General features: G+C 46.1%; 2 protein-coding genes across 11 annotated transcripts in view; one reads left to right on the top strand and one right to left on the bottom strand.

Annotated features, from left to right (window-relative positions):
• LOC118662846 (myelin basic protein) overlaps positions 1 to 4620 on the top strand; it is a 76853-nt gene extending 72233 nt beyond the window's left edge. For 3 of the 4 annotated variants that reach the window (XM_036321792.1, XM_036321795.1, XM_036321794.1), the window contains one exon: positions 3002 to 4618. In XM_036321792.1, the coding sequence (XP_036177685.1) occupies positions 3002 to 3046 (45 nt within the window). In that variant the 3' untranslated portion in view covers positions 3047 to 4618. Of the gene's footprint in view, positions 1 to 3001 lie in introns of all 4 variants that reach the window. The other variant, XM_036321791.1, reaches the window with a different exon arrangement.
• Positions 4621 to 5026: 406 nt separating this feature from the next.
• The window catches only part of ZNF236 (zinc finger protein 236), an 86669-nt gene continuing 65838 nt past the window's right edge, over positions 5027 to 25857 (bottom strand). For 6 of the 7 annotated variants that reach the window (XM_036321783.1, XM_036321782.1, XM_036321781.1 and 3 more), the window contains 10 exons: positions 25364 to 25509; positions 25033 to 25273; positions 24486 to 24662; positions 22664 to 22819; positions 19210 to 19397; positions 15845 to 15976; positions 13410 to 13607; positions 12483 to 12612; positions 11353 to 11529; positions 5027 to 10490 (listed from right to left, as the gene is read on the bottom strand). In XM_036321783.1, the coding sequence (XP_036177676.1) occupies positions 10366 to 10490; positions 11353 to 11529; positions 12483 to 12612; positions 13410 to 13607; positions 15845 to 15976; positions 19210 to 19397; positions 22664 to 22819; positions 24486 to 24662; positions 25033 to 25273; positions 25364 to 25509 (1670 nt within the window). In that variant the 3' untranslated portion in view covers positions 5027 to 10365. The remainder of the gene's footprint in view (positions 10491 to 11352; positions 11530 to 12482; positions 12613 to 13409; positions 13608 to 15844; positions 15977 to 19209; positions 19398 to 22663; positions 22820 to 24485; positions 24663 to 25032; positions 25274 to 25363; positions 25510 to 25857) is intronic. The other variant, XM_036321784.1, reaches the window with a different exon arrangement.

A 25857-nucleotide genomic window follows, 5' to 3' on the forward strand; every position in this document is an offset into this window, starting at 1 on the left:
CAGGTGACAGCTGAAGGGCAGGACCCTGCTCCCTGGGAGCTCTAGGCCACACCGGGTCAGGGCTCATCTCTGCTAACAGAGCACAGGGCCCTGCAGCCCAAATCCCCACTGAGGGAGGTCTCTGACCTGTGAAAGCTGCTTTCTAACTGGTTCGTTAAAACATCAAGTTTATAATTTGTGGTGGAATAACTTGGTGTGTAATCCAAATACCCTTTGATTTGCCAATTTGCCCTTTAACTCAGTATGAATCATGGGTGTGGTGTGTCCGGGGTTGGGAGACGCATGCGGAGCCCATGCATGAAGACCTGGTGGTGTTGGGCACACAGGTGATGTGGACAGCAGGCTCTGCCTTTTAGGGAAGTCACAGCTGTTCAGAGAAAGCCTTAAATACATGACGTGAGTGGTAAGTAGCCGAGCTGCTAACTGGCTTGATGTCAGGGAAAATGTAGGCAGATCCACTCCTCGATGTGGCTACAAGGAAGTGAATTCCACCCCGGACGGAGGCTGTCATGACCCACTCACCTCAATTCTGAAATGTGGCCGAGATGGGGGGATTGGACCTACCAGAGTGTTGGGTCCAAACCCAGCCCTGCACTCAGCACAGCCATGTTCCCACCTGTGGCCCAGGCCTGCTGGAGGGCACGGCCGATGGGATGGCCTGCAGTGCCCTGACCCTTCCTGGGTTGCCCCACGACTTTGTGCGCCCGAGGCTCCCCGGAGGAACCCGGCTTTCTGCAGTTGTAACCATCTCCTCCTTGTCCCAGACGTGCAGGTTTGTCCTGTTCTGGGGAACTAGTTACTGCGCTAACCAGCTTAGTGGCTATGAATCACATATGAGTGATGACCAACCGGTGAGGGGAGGGCACAGCTGAGCAGGTATAAAAACACCCATTCATAACTCCCACATTTATTGTGTATGGAACCCATTTGTTCCTTAATGAGGGCCAATGTTTCCCTAAAATTCTTCTTATAGGCAGTGGTTTAGAAATTCTAACATTTCTATACAGTTCAAGGGAAGCTTCCATTTTTCAAATTAAAACAAATTTCAATTAATATGGTTTTAATTCAATTTTACTACATAAAAATTTATCCGCTGTGCTACTCTGGTCACATGGGAGCTGAATGTTTGACATGGAGTAGTTAAAACAGATTTTAAAAATCCCCCAGAGATTAGAGACCTCAAGGCAGATGAGTGGACATGGTGGGATTTGACAGTATTTAAGGTAACAGCGTATCCCCTGTCTTTTCTCCCTCCTCCTCGTTCACCATAGAAAATCAGCGGTGAGAGGAAAGAGTGGGAGGAGGGGCCGGATTCGGCTATTGGGCTGATGGTTGGAAACCGGGCGGAGAGCACTGCATCTATCCCAACCACTTGGAGCCGCCCCGAAATGTGCAGGAGTCTCTCATCCCACACACCTGAGCTGGCACCTGCTCCTACCCAGAGCGCGTCCCAACAACTGTGACGTGGAAGAGTGGAGAGCTGTGACTTTGCCGCGGCCTCTGTTCTGGTCCTGCCCTAAAATACAGATTCAGTCTGATCTCGCCCATGCGGACCAGTGCTTTAGGCAGAGGGTTGAAAGTGGTACAAATAGGACAGAGGCTGAACGTCAGAGGCTCCCCTTACGGGCTGAGTGACTCTAGGGAAGTGACCCCCCCTCTCTGAGCTGCAGCTCCCACATAACATGGGAATGTGAAAGCTACCTCTGGGCTGGGCTTTCTGGTTCCTAAGAGAACAGATGGAACAGATTTGGCTCGTGGTAGGTACTCAATAAATCATAGGTACGCGAGCTGAAAATAAAACCAGGAAGCCCACCAGCCTTAATTTAAAGGAGCCATCCAGAAGGTAAATGGAACCTCACTTAAGCTGCCTCGCAGAGGATTTCGGAACGGAATCCATTCCAGCACATGTGTGCTTTGTTTTATAAGTGGTGGTTCTGCTGTGGTCAGGAATGAATGACAACTCTACAGGTGCCCTGGGGTTAACCTCTTGGAAATTCAGAAAAAGGCGAGGCTCTTCAGACTTCCCCGAGGGCAGCTCTGAGGGCCCTGCTGACAAGGCTCACCCCAGCCCTGAGGCCGCCTGAGTGCCCGCTCCACACACTCCCAGAGGCCCGACTGCGGGCCACACGTGGGGAACACAGAATTAGACTAGACCGCACCAGTTCAGTGCTCACTGTCGTCTGGGAAATAGCATGTTCCACGAATACCTTGCTTTCTGGGGCTCACTCCAAAGGAAGTCTCTATTTTGAGAGATCAATTTTTCAGTTGAAACCTCAGGAAAAAGGGAAACCCCAGGAAGATGAGAGCAAAATTTGAATGGAAAATTAGCGCATTTCTCCCATGTCCATCTCAATGACATGAGAGACCAACTGCATTGTCTTCTCAGAGAGTGTGCACCCACACCTGAGCCACCTCCACACTGTGGGCCCTGCACAGCTGTCTCCGTCTCAGCGAAGGCCAACGTCAAAAAATGTTTTCTAATTGTACAGGAAACATGTCCATTTGTGGTTTTAAGCCTATTACATCAAAGTTTGCTGACAGCCTGCCTGTAGGTTAGTCTGGGCGAGGCAGATCAGGGGCTGACAAGCGGGGATAAGCCCCCCCCCCCCCCATAACCCTGTGAGGTTCAGCAACTGGTGTGTCACCCCAGAGGTGAGATTGTCCCTGTCACTGTTTGCAGACAACTCCCCTCAATTACCCCGGGAATTTCTAGCTAAAAACAATGAGGTGCTCACTCCGAGCATAATAATGAAGACATGGAGCTTTTTCACCTGGAACTGAATTTCTAGCCAAGAACATCCTGGGAACTGAATTCCAGTGATTCATCTGAAGCCCTGAAAATTCAGCGCTTGTTCAGGGAGTGGTGAGGGATGGAGGGAAAGACACCTTCATGTGGCTTCATTTCTAGCAACAGACCCAGTGACAGCCCCCAGTGGTTTCCAGGAAGGGGAGCATGGCCGCGGTCCCAGCACTCACCTAACGCTGTGTTTCCTCTTCTCAGGGCGGAAGAGACAGCCGCTCTGGATCGCCCATGGCCAGACGCTGAGCCTGACTCCTGTTTGCGAATCCTGTCCTGGCTTCTTAATAATCCCGCCCTAGGATTTTAACACTGTCCCATCCAGTCCACCCCTCATTCTAGACACGACCTCTCGCTAGTGCCTTGGCCTGTGCGCACAGTCGGGTCAGGCACGCCGCATCCTACTGGCAGTTTCTGGCCCTCGGCTGCATGGAAAACACAAACACAAAACAGTTCAACTGTTCCTACTCTATGTCTGAAGACAAAGTGTCCTGGAGTCTCATTCCGCAGCGATGCGCCAGGCGCCCTGGAGCCCGAGCCCCGCGGCGCCGGCCTCGTCCCACTGACCCTCCGTCCTTGGACTTGCTTTGCACACTGACCCACCCCCCGGCTTCGGGCACTGCTGGGAGGCACTGCTGTGACACAGGACACGTGCGGGTGGTGGGACTGTGGCCACGCTTCCTCCAGTTCCTGTCCCCTGCCCTGACTCACCTCCTGAGGCCCCTTCACCTCCTAACAGGACTAGGCAGCAGGAGTGGCGTCACCCCCGTGGGAGCTTTGGTACGTGGATGCCGGTGGGCAGCTTGGAAGAGAGCAGAGTGATGGGTACAGAGGCCCCGTGGGCTGCTCCCACGCCAGAGGGGCTGACTGACCTCGTGTGTGATGGAGAGGGGAAGGAGGCAAAAGGGCCGGGCAGTAGCCTGGGGCAGGAAACAGGCGAGGACATAGGAGGGACCAGAGTGGCCCCTACAGAGTCCTGTTTCGTCACCAGAGCCCGGCTGAGAGCTCGGGGAGACCTGCACAGAGAAAGTGGACTGTAGGAGATTTTGGGGTGGCCGCACAGTGTCACCCTGGTCACTGGAAAGCCGACCGTGACAGGTGGCATGCTCAGCATGGCAGTGCACATTGCAAACACTAACCTCGTAGAATAACCCTCCGTGTGCTTGCATCCGGGGAGTGAATGTGCTGTGTGACTAGACTTAGTAGGGCCCTGAACCTACCCCCGCCCGGGGCCCCTGATCCTGCCCTTGCCCCTGATACTGCCCCTGCCTCTGACCCTGAACTTAATCCTACCCCTGCCCCTAACCCTGATCTTGCCCCTGACTCTGATCCTGACCCTGACCTATGGTTGGGCCTGGCTACTGAGGCTAGAAAAGCTGTCTTCTGCACAGTACCCTTCTAATGTGAGCGGACACCCCCTGCCCCTCCATAACGTACTGATTGTGCCTTTTGAGTTTTAGTGCCTCTTCTCAGCTTTCCCTCCAGACCCCCTGCAGCCTCCTTCTCCTCTAGAATGAAGATGAGGAGTGGCCTCCGTAGGGCCCCTCTAATCCCATCTAATCCTGAATGTTGAGTGTGGGTTTATATAATGTCTATTAACTCATAGCCTCAGTGATGAGACGGTAACAAAAAAAAACACCCAAAAAACAAAACAAAAAAAACTTTGGGAAACAAAACCTCCAATTGCTCAGCCTGAGTGGTCTGCGTGAGCTGATGTTGGTGTGAGCCCCATGCAGATGACCCCTGACAGCAGCCATGGCTGTCACGGGGAGAACACACTGTTCTTGAATAGTGACATAAATAAACTTTTAATGATACTCGCATGGGGTCTCTTATTTGCATCCGTGAAACGTGAGCCCACATGCTGCGATCATCACACCCGAGCGAACGTGGTACAGACCTGTGGTCATGGCACACCGCACGCCAGCACCTCCAGCAGGTGCGATGTCATCGCATGGCTCACATTGACGAGAGAAGGTGGGACCGGGTCACTTTGAGGGCGTCGGTCTCTGATGCACCAGGAAGAGAATCTTCAAGTTATCTTTAAACCAACTTTTAAAAAATATATTTTTACTGATTTCAGAGAGGAAGGGAGAGGGAGTGCGAGAGAGACAGAAACATCGATGAGAGAGAATCATTGAGCAGCTGCCTCCTGCACATCGTCTACTGGGGATCGAGCCCGCAACCCGAGCATGTGCCCTGACCAGGAATGGAACCATGACACCCTGTTTCATAGGTCAACGCTCAACCATTGAGCCACACCGGCCTGGCTAAACCATCTTTTACTGCATTTACCAGTGAGCACCATGCTCATGTGAAGTAAGGAATCTCTGACAAATTACTTTTTACCACATTTTATCTTGCAGAGACATTGACAACAAGTGATTTTGGGAATGTGTATAGTTGGGTTGGGTTACAAGAATTCTCTTTCAAAAAGATCCACTAAAATGATTTTTTATTTTGCTTTGCTTTTGACAAAACCATGGGTTCCTTTCTGTCTCAATAGCAGTGTTGTCGAACTCTGTGCATCTGTGAAATTCAGCAAGGGCAGCTCCAGGCAGGATAATGGCAGGGCCCCCAGCCCGTGTCTGCCTCAGGGGCAGGCAGCCCCATCGTGGGGCTGAGGGACTCCAAGCCAATACTGAACAACACTCTTCCTTTTTACTTCTCTACCCAAACCTCCTAGGACGAAGGAATTTGGAAATTATGCAGAAATAATTAATTTATAAATGGTCGGTGCCAGGGCTCAGCTAACCCGAGGTTCCAAGTCACCTCACGTCTCAGATTTGCACAAGATGCTGGGCCAAGTCACGCCTTTGTGTTTAAATGCAAACAATCTCACAAGAGAGCCAAGTATTCTGGAAAATTCATTGGGAGAAGCACTTTAGGTAATTGAGCAATTCACTGTAGAGGGAGTACATTTCCCATAATCTGATCACCTGAAATAGTGTCATCCCACCACCCCCATATTTAAAAATGATTAGAGCAATCCCCCCACAAACAGGCAACGAGGTGGGGCAAAGCCTTCTTACCAGCCTGAGAAAGTCCAGTCACATCACTTTCCTCCAAAAGTGTATGGAGTCCCTACTCTGTGCTAGAAACAAAGGGAACCAGGACAAAAGTCCTTCATTTACTATCTCAACAAGATAATGACTCTATAAACCACCAGCTTCTAAAAGTTTGAAATGGATAAACTGATATAATGATTCATTTCATTTCATCTCACCCTCAAATACTGTACAAGCGAGAGTATAAAATACTCTCAGGGATAGAAAATGAGACACCCCCGCACAGTCCACACCCCACGCATCTGAACTGTGAATTCAGCGCCATTGTGTGCTGGCGCTGTGGAAAACGCTACCTAGAGAAATGTCCATCTTGCAACTATTATAACTCATCCAGAGCCCAAATAAGTACATGTACAGGAGTTTTAAAATATTACCAAAACTGTTTTTATTACTCCTAAACCCAGCACAGTGGCCTTTGGCATAACTATCCATTTCTAATACAAAATTGGATTAAATCAGTATCATCCAATGTATAAGTAGACCATGAAACATGTTGGAGATAAAAAAAAGTATTTCTTTTGTGAAAAAAATAAATTAAAAATTTTCTTTAGTGGTGAATCAAGAGTGAATCACTTTGTCATTTTAGAATTGGTCAAATAGATTACAAATCTTGACTGAACACAGAAGTCATCATGCTGTAAGCAGTACACATAAACATGGTCAAACGGCAAAGCCTCGAAGTGACTGCCCACTGCTCCTGCCGCTGATGCGGCCACTTGGTGCTCAGTGTTAGTGCTGAACTATTGCATCAGGCACCCATATAAAGCGGTGGGTGTGAGAGGATGAGTGTGGGCTCGCTGGTATGACTGAGGAAGCGCGTACATTCGATGAGACCAGCACTGACCAAGCGTGACACTTGCTTAGAAACCTCCCCAAGGCAGAGGCTGCCTCTTTAAGAGGGACATGCAGGGTTTCTAACTGTAATCAAAAGTCTGCCGCCCCACTTTTTAAACAACGAAGAAGATGCCATTAGATTTTAAAATGTTGATTTTCACTAGAATAAGGTAAAGACATGGAGGCCCCATGTATATGCAGACACTTCTGAAATTCTATTCTACAAACTCCAAATTACCTACGTTACATGAGATTAAGTGGCAAAATGAGAAGACCTCTAGGTTCACAAGTATCAACTGTATAATGTCATCTCTGCCTCACTTTGTACAAGAGAGTCTAGAAAAAAGAAATTAGCAACAACTGACCCTTGGATTTTTTCTTGGTGGTAGGGGGAAGAGTAGCTAGCGTATTGACTTTGAAATAAACTTCTAGGCGGGGGTTGGGGGGAGAGTATGCAGAGAAGGCATGAGATCTCTCTAAAAATGTAACCAGACAACAGTCCCATATATCTTACATGTTTTCTTAAAAAGGTTTCACTTACGTAAATCCAACGGATCAGTTTTTTTGTTGTTAAAAAATGCGTCTCCTCATAAGTTAAAATATTCTTCTGCAGAGGGAATCCACGTGAAGAAGGGAAATGCACCTTACTGTGCAGAGCCTCAGACCTGGACTAAAACGCACATCTCTTGCACATAAATGTTACGTAAGAGGTTAGACGTCAGAGAACAATGGTTATAATCGTAAAACAAAAACTCACATTTTCTTAAAAATGACAATGGGCAGAGTACAAAATATCCTAAAGAAAGTTTCCCTAGTTAAATGCTGCAATTGGCTGGCACTGGAATTTCGCCATGGGGAGGACCACTGGTACTCCTTGTGAGGACAGGTGTTCTCCGTCCCCTCAGGGACACATGGCCAGAGGACATGGGCAGCCGATGAGCCTCCCACTGACCTGATGGGCCACAGGCAACATCCAGGTGGGCGGGGTCTCCTTTCACACCCGTGCAAGCACCAATGGGTGTAACTGAGGCAAAAGGCCAGCCGCAAGGGCACCGCGTGTGGACCAGTGCACCCTGTGTGGGCAAGGGCACTGGAGTTTCCATTTCTGAAAGGATGCTTTCGTCCTAAGCCACTGACATTCTATGGGAATAACCTAATGACTGGGATTCCATGCACACAGGGTTCCTCCTGAGACCTGGCGTCACAGGAACGCACCCAGCTCTCGGGCAGACCCGGCCACCTGGCACCGGTGAGCGTTCACTGTCTGGGTTCACAGAGGGAAAGGAAAGTGTCAAAGTTCCTTTCTGTTAAAAACTATCTGAACTTGGAATGAATTCATGTGCCAAACTTCCTTATATTAAATATTCTAAAGGGAAAAATGGGTCCCACTTCCTAACTTCATGTTTTATTTATTGTTCTGCCAAAAGAGATCTGCTAAGATGAGATCTCTCTGAAGATGCTGTTATCTATCCTCAAGGTCCTGGCTGTGCAAGGCTGGAAATCTCTCGTCAGAAGACTTCATCGGCCACTAAGTCATAAAGAGCAACCTGCACTCCACCCAGGGTTCCATAAACTGTCTTTACAAAATCTTATCTTTTCAAGGAATGTTTTGCAAAGAAGCAGCTTTTATAATTAGAAAGTGAATCAAAGTAATACACTAATATTTTGTGTTTGCTTGCTAATAAACTGAGAACACTCACAAAACGAATTGTTGATAGGGTTTTTTCTTTTTCTTTAACCAAAGTAGTAGTAGTTTTAGATTCTCGTGGTACAGAGTTCAGGGCTGTGCTTGAGTACAATTAAGAATTAAATAAATCCCTCTTAGAGATTGTCCTGAGATGACATTTAATGCTAAAAACAAAATAAATAAACTAGCAAGAACAAAATTTTTTAAATTCCAATAACTGCAACTTGGGATTTTTGTTTACCAAAATTAATGAACATTTCTAAAATATTTTAATACAAAATTATAAAAGAAAGTGCATTAGAAGCAAAACCTTTAAAACTCTGGCAAAATTACATTATTCTGAATACACTGACTACAGCCAGGTACACACACCAACATTCAAGGAAAACCTCAAGATATATAATAAGTCCAGCATCACAAGAATAAGTCAAATAAGGCTTTTTCCCCTTAAAAAAATATACAATACACAACACAGTTTGAAAAAAAAGTATTATTTAACAGTTTTCTGACTTAAATATTTTCACATAACAAAAGTTTTTATATCACCATGTTACTTATATACATATCCAAAAGTGAACAAAAACAAAAAAAATCAAAAGATGCTCTTTCAAAAAAATAAGAGTGAAATGTCTCTTTTTTTCAGGAACCTGAAATGAGTTCCTCTCTTAATATACAAAGTCCGTACACTATTTACAGTATAATAAACTGCCCTCTGAAACCAGAGAAGAAATGAGAGAACATAAAGGCAGTTATTTTTCAGAAAAATAAAAACAGCCCAGCTCTGTGTTACAATGAAAAAGAGACCCATTTATTAATAAAATGAACACAATACTGGTCTGAAGTGCTCAGAGGGAGGTAAAAGCGCTGATGCTCTCTCTGTAATGGGGACGAGTGCTTATATTTACAAAATATACTGTTCAGCCACACAGAGGCCCATATATCTGTATGTACATATGCACTTATATATAGAACATATAAATAACTTCAAAGGGGAAATTCACATGGAGAGAGAACTTTCCATCTTTGGAATGCTGCAGGAAGGACACGCCGCCCCGGCACGGGGGGCTTGGTGTGGGACATGTTGAATGTGGCACCATTGATGAGACAAGAATTCCCTGAAATAAAAACACACCTGCTGATGCATGAGTAGGAAAACACGGGCTCAGGTGGGCTCTTGCCCTTCGATTACAGATAGACCTAATGTCTCGGTGAGCAGGGCCAAGCTCCTTTCTCACTTTCTGTTGGCAACGGAGGGCTTGTACTTCCTGCAACGATCTGGCCCGTGGACCTGCTTGTCGCTGGTGAGGCAGGGCAGCGTCACTTGCGGACTGAGTCGTCCTTGTCCGTGTGTTGGGTTTACTCTGCTCCCCAGGTTTACGCTCAGAGGCTGCCTTCTGATAACTAATGATTAGATATTTTAATGCAGAGAACTGGTCCAGCCATTTCTCAAGGTATTCGTTCTATTAACTTACAGACTAAAAAGAGTCAGTTTCTTCTACCTTCAAAATGCACAGAGAAAAGAAAAGGAACTTCCCTGTGTGGTCTAACATTTTTTTTGGACTTTGTGCACCTACCTGACATTTGTTTTATAAGCTATGCTTCTTAGAACATAAAGCATGAAGGAAAATATGACCTTTTCCATGTTAACTTGTCTTTGTAATACAAAGAAATCACACAACAATGATAGTAAGATCCAGTTAACTTGTGTGTAACTAGACGCACTGGCCACGGAGCAGAGGGTGAAACTGCCTGTCGCGTACCTGAGTTCAGTGATTTTGTAGACAAATGAGAACAATGCAGTTACATTTCCCCGGATTTTTTCCTAAGTCTCTGAAAGACAATGATTCTTTAGATAATTTTATAGCTAAAAACCTACTGTGGTAACATGTTTAACACTTGAAGCTTCAAAACAGAAATTCCAAGTGCTTCGTTCTGCACAGCACAGAACTTCAGAGATGTCCCAGGGTGCCATGGGCTGCTCAGAAGACATTGGCCAGTGCCTGCCACTCGCCAGGGGCCTCAGGCACCACCTCCTCCAGATGTAGGGTCTGGCTCAGCTCCTCGGTGCCCTGCTCCTGGGGGCCCGCGGGTTCCTGCAAGGCTCCTGCAGGGCAGACAGAGCACAGGCGGGTCAGACTCTAGCAGCACAAATTACTCAGTTAAAGGACAGCTGGAATAGAGACAAGGACTTTCTACTGGTAAATGGAGGGCTTTCCACCCCAATGAGGAGAGCCATTTGAGCGCAGTTTGAATGATTCAGGAGTGATGTCGGTACTAACTGTGAAAATGGCAGTGGCCATGGACAAAACCGCCCGTGAGGGTGCTATTCCTGCGGTATCAGTGAGGTGGGGCAGACACTAACATTCACAACTCGCCTCTTTTCCTGATAGGAAGTAAAGCAGGGCCTGGAGTGTACCCATTAAAATGAACTTTCTCTCCCTCAAAACCCCACAACGGTGTCTTCTTCCTCTGGTCGCCAGTCACCATGCAGGCCCGTCAGCTTCACGCACAGGCCACACCACTCTAACACCTAAGTAAACCTGAGGCCCATCTGTCAGACACCAAAGGCTCTATTCAGCACATACATACAACACGAGCAGCTCAGCCCTGCATGGCCACTGGGCCCCTGCAGCCCATCCAGCCACTGACCATCACCCCTCTCTTCACAAAGACTGGTGCAGGCCCAGGTTTGTGGGACACAGCAGGGGCCACAGCCTCAATACGCCCAGTGTTAGTGTGTCAACATGGACAGAGGCCCGTCTGTGGACAGGATGGCCTGACTCTGCCCTATGAGAGCCAGGCACACAGACAGCAGTGGGCACGGAGCGGCCCGGCTGGACCCACACTTAGCATCCTGCACTGAACACGGCCTTGCACTGCATCTGGGGAAGGCTTCCCCAGGGCCCATGGGCAGGACGCAGTCACCGGCCCCCCTACAGAAGGCGCAGTGTGCACAGGGGCCTCACCAGTGTAGCTGTGTGCCCGCTTCATGTGGAGCTTCATGTTGCTCTTCTGGGTGAAGCCCATGACGCAGTAGTCACACTTGTAGGGCCGCTCGCCTGTGTGCTTCTTCATGTGCACCTGCAGCGCGCTCTTCTGGTTGAAGGCCTTCTCGCACAGTGTGCAGTGGAAGGGCCGCTCCCCTGAGGGCAGAGCAACCAAGTCAGGGCCTGAGCTGCCCTCGAGGAGCACATGCAGGAGAAAGGCACATGCACACCACGGGCACACCCACACCACGGGCACATGCAGGAGCTGGGCACACACATGGAAATGACTGGCAGACAAGGGCTGATTCACAGGGGTCACCATGGTGTCCTTCCTGCTCCCGCCAGCAAGTCCATTCCATGGTGACACATGAGAGACTGCCAGAGGCTGCCGACAGTCCTGAAGACTTCATAAATGAGGGGCACAGTGTTTCCAACCCACTGGGGCAGGAAAACAAAAAGACCTTCAGGACATGAGACTGTCCTACCACTTGATTAAAAGTAGGACTTATGAAATACTTTAAAAAACATGTAACTGCTTTCATGTTAATTCAGACACTGGAAAGTGAAAGGAAAAGCTTCTCAGTGCGACTTCTGCTGGGTGCCTGCATGTGGACCAAGAAGGTGGACAGGTCCCAGGAGGCCCTAGGCCCCACCCTGAGAAGATGCTCAGACCTGGGGAGCCCAGGCCAGGCGGAGGCGGAGGACAGAGCCTAGGACATAGGAAGGGGCCTCTGTGTGAGGAGGAGAGAGGGGTGAGAGGCAGGGAGAGTTTGCTCCCTTATTGTGTGTTTTTCTGAGACTGACTGACTTAGTGGAGACAGGAAAAGCCAGTAGAGAAATGTGAGGAGAGACAGGAAGGAAGCCCTGTGGGACCACAAGGTAGTCTGGCCTGACACTGTGCTTTATGCTCACAGTCTGAGCAGCAAAACCTTTCACTTAACGGCTAGTTACCGCACTAACGTGATAAAAATTAGGACAAACAGCATACATGGTCCTTGTATTATACACATGTGTGCTATGGTGAACAAGTATTCCATGCTAAGTCCTGGTTCCTCCAGGTCTGGTCAGAGGTCCCTGTGCCAGGACCCCGCAGCCCTGCGGCTCCTCACCTGTGTGGATGCGGCTGTGGCGCTCCAGCTGGCTCGGTTTGGCAAAGGCCTTCTCACAGGTGTCGCATTTAAACACTCTGGGCTTCTGCGAGCTTAGAGAAGGGCCAGCTTGGTGTGTCTGCATGTGCTCCTGTTAAAGACAACACAGCAATGAAGGAATGTCCGTGGTCACAGGAACTGCCCCACCTTCGGGCACACAGGTCCTATCCAGTTACATGTGGCTACAAACAATGCCACAACGAATGACCTTGGGCATATTTTGTGCCGATTCGCAAGCAGGTGCAGAGACCCTTGGTTAGGGCCTCCCTGTTCCTCTACAGAAGGTGTACCGAGCCCAGTCTCACCAGCACTGACGGGATTTCAGTCTCCCCACACCTGCCACAGGTGCTCGCCGCTTTTTCAGTATTGGCCACTCTGAGGCATGACAAACAGTCTCTCCATGTTCTTCTCATTTGCATTTGACACTGACTATGACTAACATACGAACATGCAATTGGCTCGTGCAGCCACCAAGCCTCTTAGGACAGTGGTTCTCAACCTTTGCTGCACATTAGAATTACCTGGGAATTTTTTTAAAATCCTGATTTCTGGGCCTCATCCTCCGGAAATTCTGTTTCTTTTTACTAATGTTGTGGCCCCAACCCATAACAAAGAAACAGAATTTCCAGAGGATGAGGCCCAGAAATCAGGATTTTAAAAAGATTCCCAGGTGATTCTAATGTGCAGCCAAGGTTGAGAACCACTGTCTTAGGACTAAAACACCCCGGTAAACACCCTTACCTCAACTGACGTTTTCCTCAAAAAAATTGCACAAGTTGTCACTGAAATTTGTAGTAACGTTTGTGACTCAAGGATGGTGCCCTTCATTGAGCGTGAGTGGGCCGGGCATCGGGGGAGGGGCTGCAGTGGCAGCTGAGGGCACTGTACCTTGAGGTGGGTGGCCCGCTTGAAGGCCTTGCTGCACACGGGGCATACGTGGATGCGCTCCCGGCCGTGCGCATCCTTGCTGTGGTGCAGCAGCAGCGCGGACGATGCGAAGCTGCGGCCACACTCCACACAAGGGTGCTGCCGGCTCTCCTTCTCGGGCTGGCTGCCCGGGACCAGATGGGCAGAGACGTCAGTTACCTGAGATGGGTCAGAAATCCAGGATTTTACTCAATGGTGCAGTTGGCAAACCAACAGAAGACAACAGACACACTTCATAGGCACCAGCCACAGTTCCTGGCGTGTCCTTGTGGACATGGTCAGTGGGGCCTGGCGCCGTTAGACCAGGATGGCACCCACTCAGAGTCCTGACTGAATGGGTTCACAGAACAGAAGGGGTCACCTGAGAGTGACTGCCAGCTGCCTGTCCGCTTCCACATTGCTGTCCTTCCCACTCAGGACCGCTTCCTCATCTGAGAAACATAACTAATCACAGTACCTGCCTGTCGGGTTCAGTGACAGTTAAATGAGAGACCATCCCTGGCACACAGCAAGGACCCAGTAAATGCTGTTAGTGCGAGGGTTAGCTTCGACACACAAAAATGATATTGCTAACAAGTACTATTGCTATGGCTGGAGATGTCTTTTAGCAAATGGCACCACAAATAATTCTCAGCTTTTGATTGGATTCAAGGATTTCCCCCAAACTTTGGATCACACCCTTTAGAAGGCTTTCTATTCATTCTAATAGGATGCCATCAATACTCTAAAAATAACTAACAAAATAAATGAATGAAGCAGGAGGCCTTCCCTGCTTAGCTCTTATAAACAGGAGTTTCGTTTTGCAGATAAAAATTTATGATGACTTAGTGAATGAAAACTATAAACAATTCTAAAGAAAACTGATGGAATTTTCTATTTCCAGCCTAGTATTCTTCGTAATACTAGAAAAGACAAAAACAGATATACTTTAAAGAAAACAACACACAGTGTCTGCAGGGTGCTCTAATATTGATCAGCACTCAATAAAAGAGAATGGAATGAAAGAAGAAAAGAAAGAGCAAAGGTCAGGAGAGCAGAGAGAATGCCAATGTGACGCAGGAGCAATTTTGTGACACTGTGTCAGGTGTGCACATGTCTACATGAGCCTGTATGTGTAAAAGAAGAAACAACAAAAACCCGTGTGTATTCAGGACACCGAATAAGGTAGTGATGGCGAACCTTTTGAGCTCGGCGTGTCAGCATTTTGAAAAACCCTAACTTAACTCTGGTGCCGTGTCACATATAGAGATTTTTTGATATCTGCAACCATAGTAAAACCAAGATTTATATTTTTGATATTTATTTTATATATTCAAATGCCATTTGACAAAGAAAAATCAGCCAAAAAGATGAGTTCGCGTGTCACAGGTTTGCCATCACTGGAATAAGGCATTATTTCTTGTGAGTCAAAAAACGGTTGAGAACCACTAGAGTAAGCGGTGCTTCAGGCTGCTCTGTAAGTGCAAATACACACCGTGGTTTACGGGTGGTGCACGCGAAGCATGCGGTGACAGAGCCCAAGTGCATGGCACTTAGATCCACCAACACACTCAATATTTATTGCTTCTGAACCCGATACCGCACTGTGGGAGGGGAGCGCTCGCTGTGCCGCTCCCTGCACCATGACAACCACGGATGTCTCTGAGTCCTGGGTGCTCTTAGTGCATCACTGAAGTGTGGTCTTGAGGACCCCGAGACCAATGTGCAACCATTTTACAAATAGAAACTCAGCAAGATGAGGGAAATTCCCTATGCTGGTCATGTCTACCTTCTGTATGGAAAAGTCCTGGCCCCACTAAAAAAACAGTGAGTCATTATCTTGACACTCATTTGCTAAAATTGAAGCATAAAGTTAATGCTTCTTCCATTCAGAGATTGTTACTGTATTTGTAACTCTGAAAAGCTTTAAGGAAAGAGTGTTTAGATGCTTTTATATTTAGAACTATCATTCAATGAATATGGGACAACATGCATTTTAAGAAATGAGACTAGTCAATGACAAATAGGTCACGCACACACATATGACTGTGTATATTAGAGAAAATATAACAAGTCTATAGAAGACCAGCAAAGGTCTTTCAAGAAAACCTATAAAAAAACTAAATGGGAGTAAATGCCATGTGAGGTCTGATCAGTAGGCAAGTAGAAGATGTTAATAAATTTCTAACTAGATCCATACACATTATTGTTTGCTACCTCTCACTTTGTGGTGCAATAAATCATGGAAGGAACAATATCTAGTTTCAGCCTTTCAGCACATGCTGTCCCTGGACCCTCCACAGCTCATACCATTCACACTCAGGATTTGCTGGAGACCCACCTCCTCATTCCCCATCTCGTCTGAGTCTGTGCTTTTAAAAAGCATGAATGGTTGTGAGTGACAGTGTGCCCTGTACCTGGTAGGCGATCTCTTCACAAGCAGTGGACCCTGGCTGTGGGGTATGGCTCACCAAGATGACCTGTGGTGAGCCTGCTCCTCCGTGGCCTGAGAGGGAGGGATCGGTGAGCAAGGCTGGGAACTGCTGACCCTGCCGAACAAGGATAATCACTACTGTAGACATCGTAACATTATCATATCCAGTAATAATGTAGAAGATCTGTTATGGTGCAGTCATTTTGGAAAACAAGTTGACAGGTCTTCAGAAGGTAACCACAGAATCACCATATGAATCAGCAATTTAGTTTGGAGGTATCTATCCCCCAAATGAAAACCTATGTCCGCTTATAACCTTGTACATGAGTGCTCATAGCAGCACTACTCACGGTAGTCACAAAGGGGAAACAGCCCATAATATCTAGGAACTGGGTAAACAAAATGTGATATCTATATAATGAAATATTTGACAATAAAAAGGAATGAAGTATGACACAGGCTACAACATGGATGAATGTTGAAGGCAGTCACTAAGTGAAAGAGGCCAGTCACAAAAGACTACACATTATATGATTCCATTTATGGAAAATATCCAAACAGGCAAATCTGTAGGGACAGGAAGTATATCAATGGTTGCCAGAGGCTGGAGGACACAGCACAGCATGGGGTGAGCTTGGGGTCCAGGGGGACATGGGAATGATGGCTAACTGCCAATGGCACAAAGTCACAAAATGTCCTAAAAGTAGATATGGTGATGGTCACACAAATTTGTAAGCACGTTAAAGACCATTAAGTTGTTATAAACTACATATAAAGAATGTTTCCTTGTTAAAAATACACATACCACTTTGCTGTATTACAAAGAACTACTATGAGTCTTATGACCACTCCAGCACACCCTTCTCCACTGACTGGGAACCGGAGACAAGGCAATAATAGATATGGTCAGCGGGATGGGGGTGCAGAGGGGAAGCTCAGCTTAAATGACCTGACTGTGTACTACAAATGCTGAATCTATATAAACAAGTTAATACAGAACTGGAACTGCTAAAATCAAAGCTACTTCTAAACATACCTTACGCAGAATCCAGATTCTCATTTGAAGCATACTAACTTGAAGACTCAACATAAGTGCCTAATGCTGAAGGGTAAGGGGTCACTAGGACACTTGGGCAAATGTCAGGTCCCCTGCAGCTGAAGGTGAGGCTGTTTTTCATTGTCTCCAGGAGAACAAAACAATCTGGGTTCCCACAGGGAAGCTAAAGAATGGAGGAGGGGAGGACTGAGATGGCTCCTCCCCTCAGGGATGAGATGGCTTTAAAAAAACTCCACCCATACAGAACCCTGGGTCCACTTCCTCCAGGAAAGATGCTTGTGAGGCAGACAGAGCAGGGCAATGGGTAGGACACAGGCCGGTGGGGCACAGCTCCAGACAAGCAGAGCTTCTTAAATTGACTTAGATTCTTTTTTTTATTATTGTGTAAAGTTTCACATATGGGTTTTTTTTTTTTTTTTTTTTTAAATGTTTTTATTGATTTCAGAGAGGAAGGGAGAGTGAGAGATAGTAACATCAATGAGAGGGAATCATCAATTGGCTGCCTCTTGCACGCCCCCTACTGGGGATCGAGCCCACAACCTGGGCATGTGCTCTTGACTGGAATCGAAGCCAGGACCCTTCAGTCCATAGGCCAATGCTCTATCCACTGAGCCAAACTGGCTAGGGCTGACTTGGATTCTTTACTTCCCATATGCCTTTAAAAAAGGTGAAATGATGGTATTTTAGGTATATCCATGTATTAAATTGTATTACCCAAACATGGGATAGATTGAAACGGTGCTATCTGTACTAGCAAAGCTTTGTGTTATGACTCCCTTACAAGGGAAGGTTACCCATCTGCTACGTATCTGTTGCGGGCTTTTGGCCCACTCTTAGCACAATACCAATGTGGAAAAATGGTGTCAATCAAAATTAATAAATTCATATCTCCTATTTTAATAATCAAAGGTAAATACAACTGCTGGCCAGAAATTCAGATACACCTAAGAACTAGTGCTGGCTCATAAATTAATATTCCCAACCAAAAGCGATGATATTGGAGACTCTTAGCACATGTGGGCTTATCAAGGGGAAATGACAATTCCTTCTTGATTTGAAATGACAAAGCTATAGAAGAATGGATTAGCAGTCATCCGGGAGGAGGGGTGAGGTCCTTGCAGGTGGACAAGGTCTGTGCCTGACCTTGTGGATGGCAACGCCTAGGTGACACCATCCACAGATCTGCAAGATGCCATCCCTAGCATCCACTGGATAAAGGGTACACAGGATCTCTCTAAATTATTTCTTACAATTGCCTGTGAATCTACAATTATCTCAAAATAAAAAGTTTAATTAAAAACTTAAACACAATGTAACTTACTAGTGTATTATTGCTGTTTCAACTGCTAATATTAAGTATTCTTAATGCAAATGCCTTGATTCAATAAGCAAAGTCCAATAAAATAAACCCAATGGTCAGTTGGAATCCACTGAAGTAGCACATGAAAGTTGTTTGTTTCTGGTTTGCACGGTTACTTGAATCAATTTATTCCTTTGCTGTATTTGGTTTACACTAAGGTAGAAATTACAATAATCGCACTCCCCAAGGGCACATGATTCCCAAGTGCTCGCGCTGGCTGAGGGGGGGCTCTGGCTCCAGCTGCATCCAAGGGACAGGCTAAAACTCACCTAGCGAATGCAAAGAACTGCTCACTGACCTCTTACTTTTGTTATGATGAATAAATTACTTACTTATGATTTTCTAATTAAAGCTACCCAAGTTTTCTGCGTCTTCACTCAATGCATTATGTGACACAGACACTCCAAGATTGCACTCCCCCAGCAGGGACTCGTCTGAGCACATAACTACTTATGGAGTCCTCGATGCAGCATATGCCCCTCAGTAAACTCATCTGTAAAACTAAATGCTGTGCAGCCACTAAAGCCTGGGCTGGAACCATGGATGGGGACGACCTTCAGAATGCAGGCAGATGGAAAGTTTACATGGCACAAAATACACAGGAACTCTTTCCTGAAAACTTTAAAATACGTGTCAGTATATGTGCACAGGAAGGTGTGGAAGGGAATATACACTAAAATGTTAACAGTGGTTCCCTTTGGAAAGTAGATTTTTTTAAGGAATACTTTTTTGTATTGTCTGAATTTTCTTGTTTTCCCCTTTTTGCACTTAATATATTCCTTTTTTTTTTTTTTTTTAATCAGAAAAAGACCTTCAATTTCAAAAGAAAATGTTCAGAACACATATTTGAGAAGAACTAATTAATGAAGTTTCCCAATCATTCCTTGACAGAGTGCATAACTACATGATGATGGGACAGGTGTGCACCTACCTGAGAAGCTATGTTGAGTGTGACCGTGTCCAGTCCTCCTGAGAGCAAGCCCTGAGTGTCAGCCAGAGTGAGGGTGACGCTGGCCTCGCCTCCCACTCCTGACGAAGACATGACCAGGTTCTGAGCAGAGAGGGCGGACGGGGATGCGGGAGCCGTGGAAGAAAGGCTGCTGGCTGCAGTGCTAAGTTCTACAAGAAAGGCCAGGCAAGCAGATCAGTGGAAAATCTGGGGGAGTGGGAAGGACAGTCTTCACAAAGGAGCAAGCCTGTCGTCACCAGCACCTGCACCGTCTAAGCTTCTGAAATGGCATCACAGAAACCACAGAATCTTTGATTCCAGTTTTACGGCAAGCTTTCTAGAGTTCCTAAATGTCTTTGTACATAAACATACTCTGTTTTAGTATAACAGAGGGAAAGAACAGTGAAAGGAGAACAAAAACCTGACCTTACAGTCTCCATCACAGCTACCACAACAGAAGGAAACTCCAGCAAGAACTTCCAGGACCCTGTCCCAGGAGGACCAGAGACCAGCCACAGAGAGGAGTCCACCAATCCCTGAGCAACCATCAGGCCCCATGCAGAAACTAACAGAGCACAGACAGTTATTAAAGAATTCATGTAATTACATAAACGATATATACAGGAGATAGAATGGTGCCAGTGAGCAGGTCAAAGGGGATTTGACTCAGTCCGGGTGACTTCTCTGCTCACGTTCACACTGTTACCACCTCACATCTGCTTGTCCTGAACACAGGCCATCCAGATAAAACTGGACAGAAACGCTGCCTGAGTCTGCCATTCGCTCCCTAGCAGTTTATCTTAGAAATGGCATGATTAATCTGAAACAAGGTCACTGTAATGCCTAGGCTCACTGGCGTGGCCTGAATCCTGGAAGTGACTTTGACTCTAAGGTAAATACTGCCCAATAATTAGACAATCTCTTGACCAATACTATGCAGATGGGATCAGCTACTTAATTGTAAGTAGTACTAATGGAATATGCAAACCTCTCTAAAGATGCGCTTAACACCAAGAATGGAATAGTTATTTGAAGTCTCTTCCTAACTCAGGACTATTCAAAGATGGATGCCAAGACTTTCACCTTCGAGAGGTACCATCACCATGTGTCCAAGGAGGTCGATGTAGAAGGGAGACCCTTCATGCTGATTAACCAGATGGCAGGAGTTTCAAGACTGGAGCTGAGACAGCCTCAGAGTTCTTCATGTGTCCTCATTCCACCCGCTCTCTCCACCTGATCAAAACTCCAGGATCACCAAGTAGCATAAAAACCATGTCAGTGAAGACATCAGGCACTCTCCCTGTCTGCACATCAGTGTGCCGAGGGCTCACTAGAGACATAGGTCACATCACCCCGGCCAGTCCCAGCCCCAGTGCAGCAGGCTGGGAAGCCTGGTTTCCTGATACTCCAGAGCAGGGGTGGGCAAACTTTTTGACTCGAGGGCCACAATGGGTTCTTAAACTGGACCAGAGGGCCGGAACAAAAGCATGGATGGAGTGTTTGTGTGAACTAATATAAATTCAAAGTAAACATCATTACATAAAAGGGTATGGTCTTTTTTTTTTTTTTTTTTTTTAGTTTTATTCATTTCAAATGGGCCGGATTCGGCCTGTGGGCCGTAGTTTGCCCACGGCTGCTCCAGAGTCTGCTAACCCTCTTTCCACTCTGCTGGTCCGACACGACCCACACAGAGGGGGGAAGAGGATAATCTCACAGCCCAGGGACAGGATTCTGGATGTGATCAGAAAACACCTCTCATTCTTAACAACAAAGACACAAGGATGACTTTCAAAAAAAGTCTGCTCTGTAACTTAAAAGTATATGATATACTTCAGATGTACTACCTATTATAGACCAAATTATAACCCGAAAGTCCTAATTTGTAGCCAATTAAAACGTAAAACAAAATTCCCCTTAGCTGAAAAATAAACAAACCACTTCTCATTTCAAATGAGTAAGAAGTAAGTTCTGTGACAGATTCCAGAGCCCCAAACTGAACAAGTGAGCAGACGCAGGAGGAACAGAGCCTGGAGCAGACTGAAGCCCAAAACCTAGTGGGAACCATCACTGGCCAGACGCTGGGGTGCTGGATCTGCCAATATGCTGTTTAGACTATTCCTAATCACTCAGGCCTCAGTTTACCCTTCAGCAAATGAGAGGATGGACAGAAAGTTCCTCTAAGGTCTCGAGGGGCCCATGCCCTCCTTGGATCCAGCCAACTTCTACACCATGGCATCTTGCCTCAGCTCAGCAGAGATTATCTGGCCTGTAACACAATGTCACTCTCTTGGGAGAAGTGTTCCCCATGGGCCCATAGTGCCACTCCCTGCTCAGCCCAGTGTCCAGAGAAGTCACCCGGACTGAGTCAAATCCCCTTTAACCTGCTTACTAGCACCATTCTACTCCTGTATATATCGTTTAGTAATTACATGAATTCTTTAATAACTGTCTGTGCTCTATTAGTTTCTAGGACCCAAAATTCCAGGGGACCATGTGTGTCTTGCTCACTATCATGTTCTCAGACTTAGTACAATGCTTACACCCAGGACACAACACAATCTCTTGCTGAATAAATGAATTACTGGATAAGAAAGCATTTCAATGAAGCACAAAAAAAATCTAGCTGTGGGTACAAGTACCTGTAGATCAAACTTTTTCTCAAAAAATGAACTAGAGAGCTAGAAAATAAGAGGGCTAAGACACTGATAAAACCTCTACAAGGTAAAGAACATGAGAAAGGTATGGCATCCTAAACTGCTAACAGTTACTTATGAAGCTGTGATTTTATAGGAGCTCATTTCCTTTTAATTGTGCTCATTTATTTGTATAAAAGTCTACACCTCAACACCTTAGAACAGTGGTTCTCAACTTGTGGGTTGTGACCCCTTTGGCGGTCGAACGACCCTTTCACAGGGGTTGCCTAAGACCATCCTGCATATCAGATATTTACATTATGATTCATAACAGAAGCAACATTACAGTTATGAAGTAGCAAAGAAAATAATTTTATGGTTGGGTCACAACATGAGGAACTGTATTAAAGGGCCAGAAGGTTGAGAACCACTGCCTTAGAAGGATGTCTTTCAATTGTGTTATCCTACTGTAGCTGGGCAGAAAATTCACACTGCAGGGCCCAGAGGATGACGAGCCAGGACCTCACAGCCCATGGGGGAAGGGGCAGCTTCATGGAGCCATCAAAGTGCCCATGTGCATGAATACATAATGCCCTAGGTATCTGAATACCATTACTTACTGCTGTTCCTGAAGAGATAGAATTATCAATTGGTTGATAACTCTACAGAGACCTCTATCACCATCAACCACTGTGGAATGACACTGCATGTGACAGGACGAGGGGCTGAGATATTGTGCTAACGGATGGCTCACTCCTTTCCACTGACCTTCAGATCCCACAATGTTACCGTCAGTTTCATACCTGAAGCGGTCAATGCTGCACTCTGCGTGAGAAGCTGGTCATTGCTGATTGTCAGGGTGGCACCTGCAGACTGATTACTGACCGTAGCCCCGGACAATCTTATTGTCCCGTTTAGCTCACTGCTTCCACCAGAACTGTGCTGAATAAGGTCTTGACCTAAATGAAAATTAATACTGTAATATCTGAAAGTAACATGGTGACTGACACTCTGGCAAGTGTGATGAACGTATAATACCATTTTTATAGAAAAAAGTGAAAATAAGACTATGAAATACATTCCCCTAAATGAAAGTATTTGTTCACACTTTTTAAGCTGTATTTTTCAAATGTTTCTTAAAAGTTTTGCTTTAACTCAGCATTTAGGCACTTAAATTACACACTTTGTTGAATAAAACTTAAACTGAATTGAAAATATTTCCCAATGTGATGGACTACCAGGTGTAGCAAAATGTGTTAAAAAGGATCAAAGAGATACTACAAAATGATACAGCATCTCCCTTAGCTGGCTCCCAGGTGGCCAGCTGAGCTGCAGCACCTTGGACGTCTGACAGGAGGGGCTCACTGCCACTGGGAGGCTCACAAGCACTCTAGCACACCTGCCATGTGTTCCCAGCAGGGTCCCACACCTGCTCATGCCAGCCCCTCAGCTAATGTCACATGTAATAGAACCAAATAGTATGGGAGCAGGTGAACATGAGAGTTAAACCTGCTGACATTTCAGTGAGTACCAAAAAGAATTCTTGGGAAAGATTGGACAAAGACAAGTTGCTTTTAAAAAATTCTGCTGTCAAGTTAGGCATAAGCAAGCCAACGATACAGAACTGGAGGGAAAATCATCAGAAGATAAAAGGATGCTGCACTCTGCTCTGTCATTACCAGCACCCTCCAGGATTGTAAACAGACAACAGGACAGAAAGCCGCACACGGCGGGCTGAGTACGGGCAAATGAAACAGTACAACTGCCATGGGCAGAGCGGACCTGTTTTCAGAAGAGCTAGGATTCACTTTTTGGTTCTGTTTCACACAGCTTTTCATTAACAACTGGCCTGAAAACATGAGTTACAGAATCTTCACTGCATATGTAACTCAGGGAGATGAGGACCAGCCTCTCCTTTTACTCAGTGTGTGTCAAGTTTTCTTCAAATGACTTATGAATGGCTAACAGACTGTAAAATTTAACTGAAGTAATATTTGTGCACAGCCAAGGGTACCTGTGGGAAGAGCCACCCATAACATGTGCTCCGAGCTAACAGGTCAAACATGCTGGGGGCACGAATGACACGCAGGAGAAACACCTGACAAGAATACTGCAGTCTGAGGCAGAATGCATGGGCTTGGTGACAGACTCATAAGGTCCTTCTGCCAGTTTCAAGTGACCTTCACTGTCAGATGGTATTCTCACTTGTTTATTTACCTCTCAATGTTTGCCATAGGTCACATTTGTATACATAATCCGAGTAGAATCTGAAAAGAGTAGGCGAGTAAGCTCCCTATAATCTTTGACAATGCACAGTTTATGTGGATTATATTCCTTTCGCTTAATGGAGCACACGAATGAGACTTGTGATGCAACAGTTTTCTGCTCTTTGCTAAACAAAAAAATATGTGAGAAAAAAAATCACTTAAACTGGAAATGACGGAACTATCAATTTTTTTCTGTTATCAAATTTGAACAGGAACATTGTCACTAAGCCTGAATTTCTTACCTGAATTACAAACACATATTGGGCACTGGCTTTATGCAAAGCTGAGTGTACAGAAAGAATATAAATAAGACAGACTTAGATTGCAGGTAAAAATATGCTTAACATGAATGACTAACCAGAGATGGTCAGAGTGATTTCCTGTGGGGACCCTGAGGATGACGTGGTGGGCCCAGCAGCCTGTGCTAAGACCTGGCTGAGACTGGAGTTGTTGATGGTCAGGGTGATCTCATGGGGGCCACTGGAGGTGGACACGAGGCCTGGTGATGGCATCACTTGAGTGAGGTCTTGAGTCCCTGGTTATCATTACAGAACAAAGCAAAGCTGGGCTTAAAATGCAATATTCTCTTCTTATATTAAAAATACTTTAGTGAAAATGTTACTTCAAAATGAGAAAGATTTGGAAAAAAAAGCAGTCATCTCTAATTCCTTCACCTATAAAGATAAGAAAGCCTTATGAAACAGGAAGCCAATGGGACAAAATTAATTACGTGAATGTTGCAATCTACATGCATATATTGAATAAACATCAGTTAAGGCATAGGATGTTTGTTTAGTGAGTTTTAAAAAGAGAAGAAATGGCATCACAGCGTCCTAAACTCAAATTCATGATGATGAGCACAAATCTGATCGTCCAGAGTCCAAGCCCATAGGAGTGGCTCTTACCACTAGTGCTGGTGGTCAGCACAGAGTCCTGCTCCGACATCGAGCTGATGGTCAGGTTGGCAGAGGTCACCGTGGGCTGTAAGGACAGGCCTGAGATGGGCTGGATGACCACACTGGCTGGGACCGTGCTGTCCGGTGTCTGAAGGGAGCTGTTGTGTGAGGTCGAGCCCGGCTCCCCCGTCAGTTGCTGAGCAAGCAGGTTGGTGGGCTGTAAGCTTTGCTGCAAGACACCTGGGTCAATCTGAAAGGCAGCACAGACATTTGTAATAAAGTTTCATGCTGTGTGACTCAGACTACATTCAAGCACAGAAAATCATGGCAGGTGCCACACCTGTAATGTGATGTTGTTAATGCCAGAGGTGTCGATTCCAGAAATTTGAACATTAGGCCCAACCAAGTTAGCCGCCAGCTGTAACTGGATGCCTTCCAGGGCGGCCAGGCTCCCATCCGTCAGAGACACTGTCCAGTCACTGCCACCTGCATGGAAAAAGAACAGGAAGGATTGGGTATCAATAGGAAAACCTAAGTTTTATGTATGTATCAATATGATCTGGTGAAGGAACACTAAAACCCACTTTACACCATATACATACATAGTCTGATCCAATCATCACAAAACACACCAGTGAGGGAACATCGCCATCCAGATCAGAAAACGAGGCTCAGAGCGGGTACACTGACTAGCCAACACCTCACATAGCAACTGCACTTCATTAGGCTCTGATCACACCCCAGGTCACGGACACAGGGAGAGTTGTTTCTCACATCTGCAGACATGTGGTACGTCTCAGGGCCCTTACTCAGTCCCCACCCGCCAGCTGCAGC

This window comes from Myotis myotis, unplaced genomic scaffold, assembly GCF_014108235.1.
Source record: "Myotis myotis isolate mMyoMyo1 unplaced genomic scaffold, mMyoMyo1.p scaffold_m19_p_9, whole genome shotgun sequence".
In the NCBI taxonomy this organism is placed as follows: Eukaryota; Metazoa; Chordata; class Mammalia; order Chiroptera; family Vespertilionidae; genus Myotis; species Myotis myotis.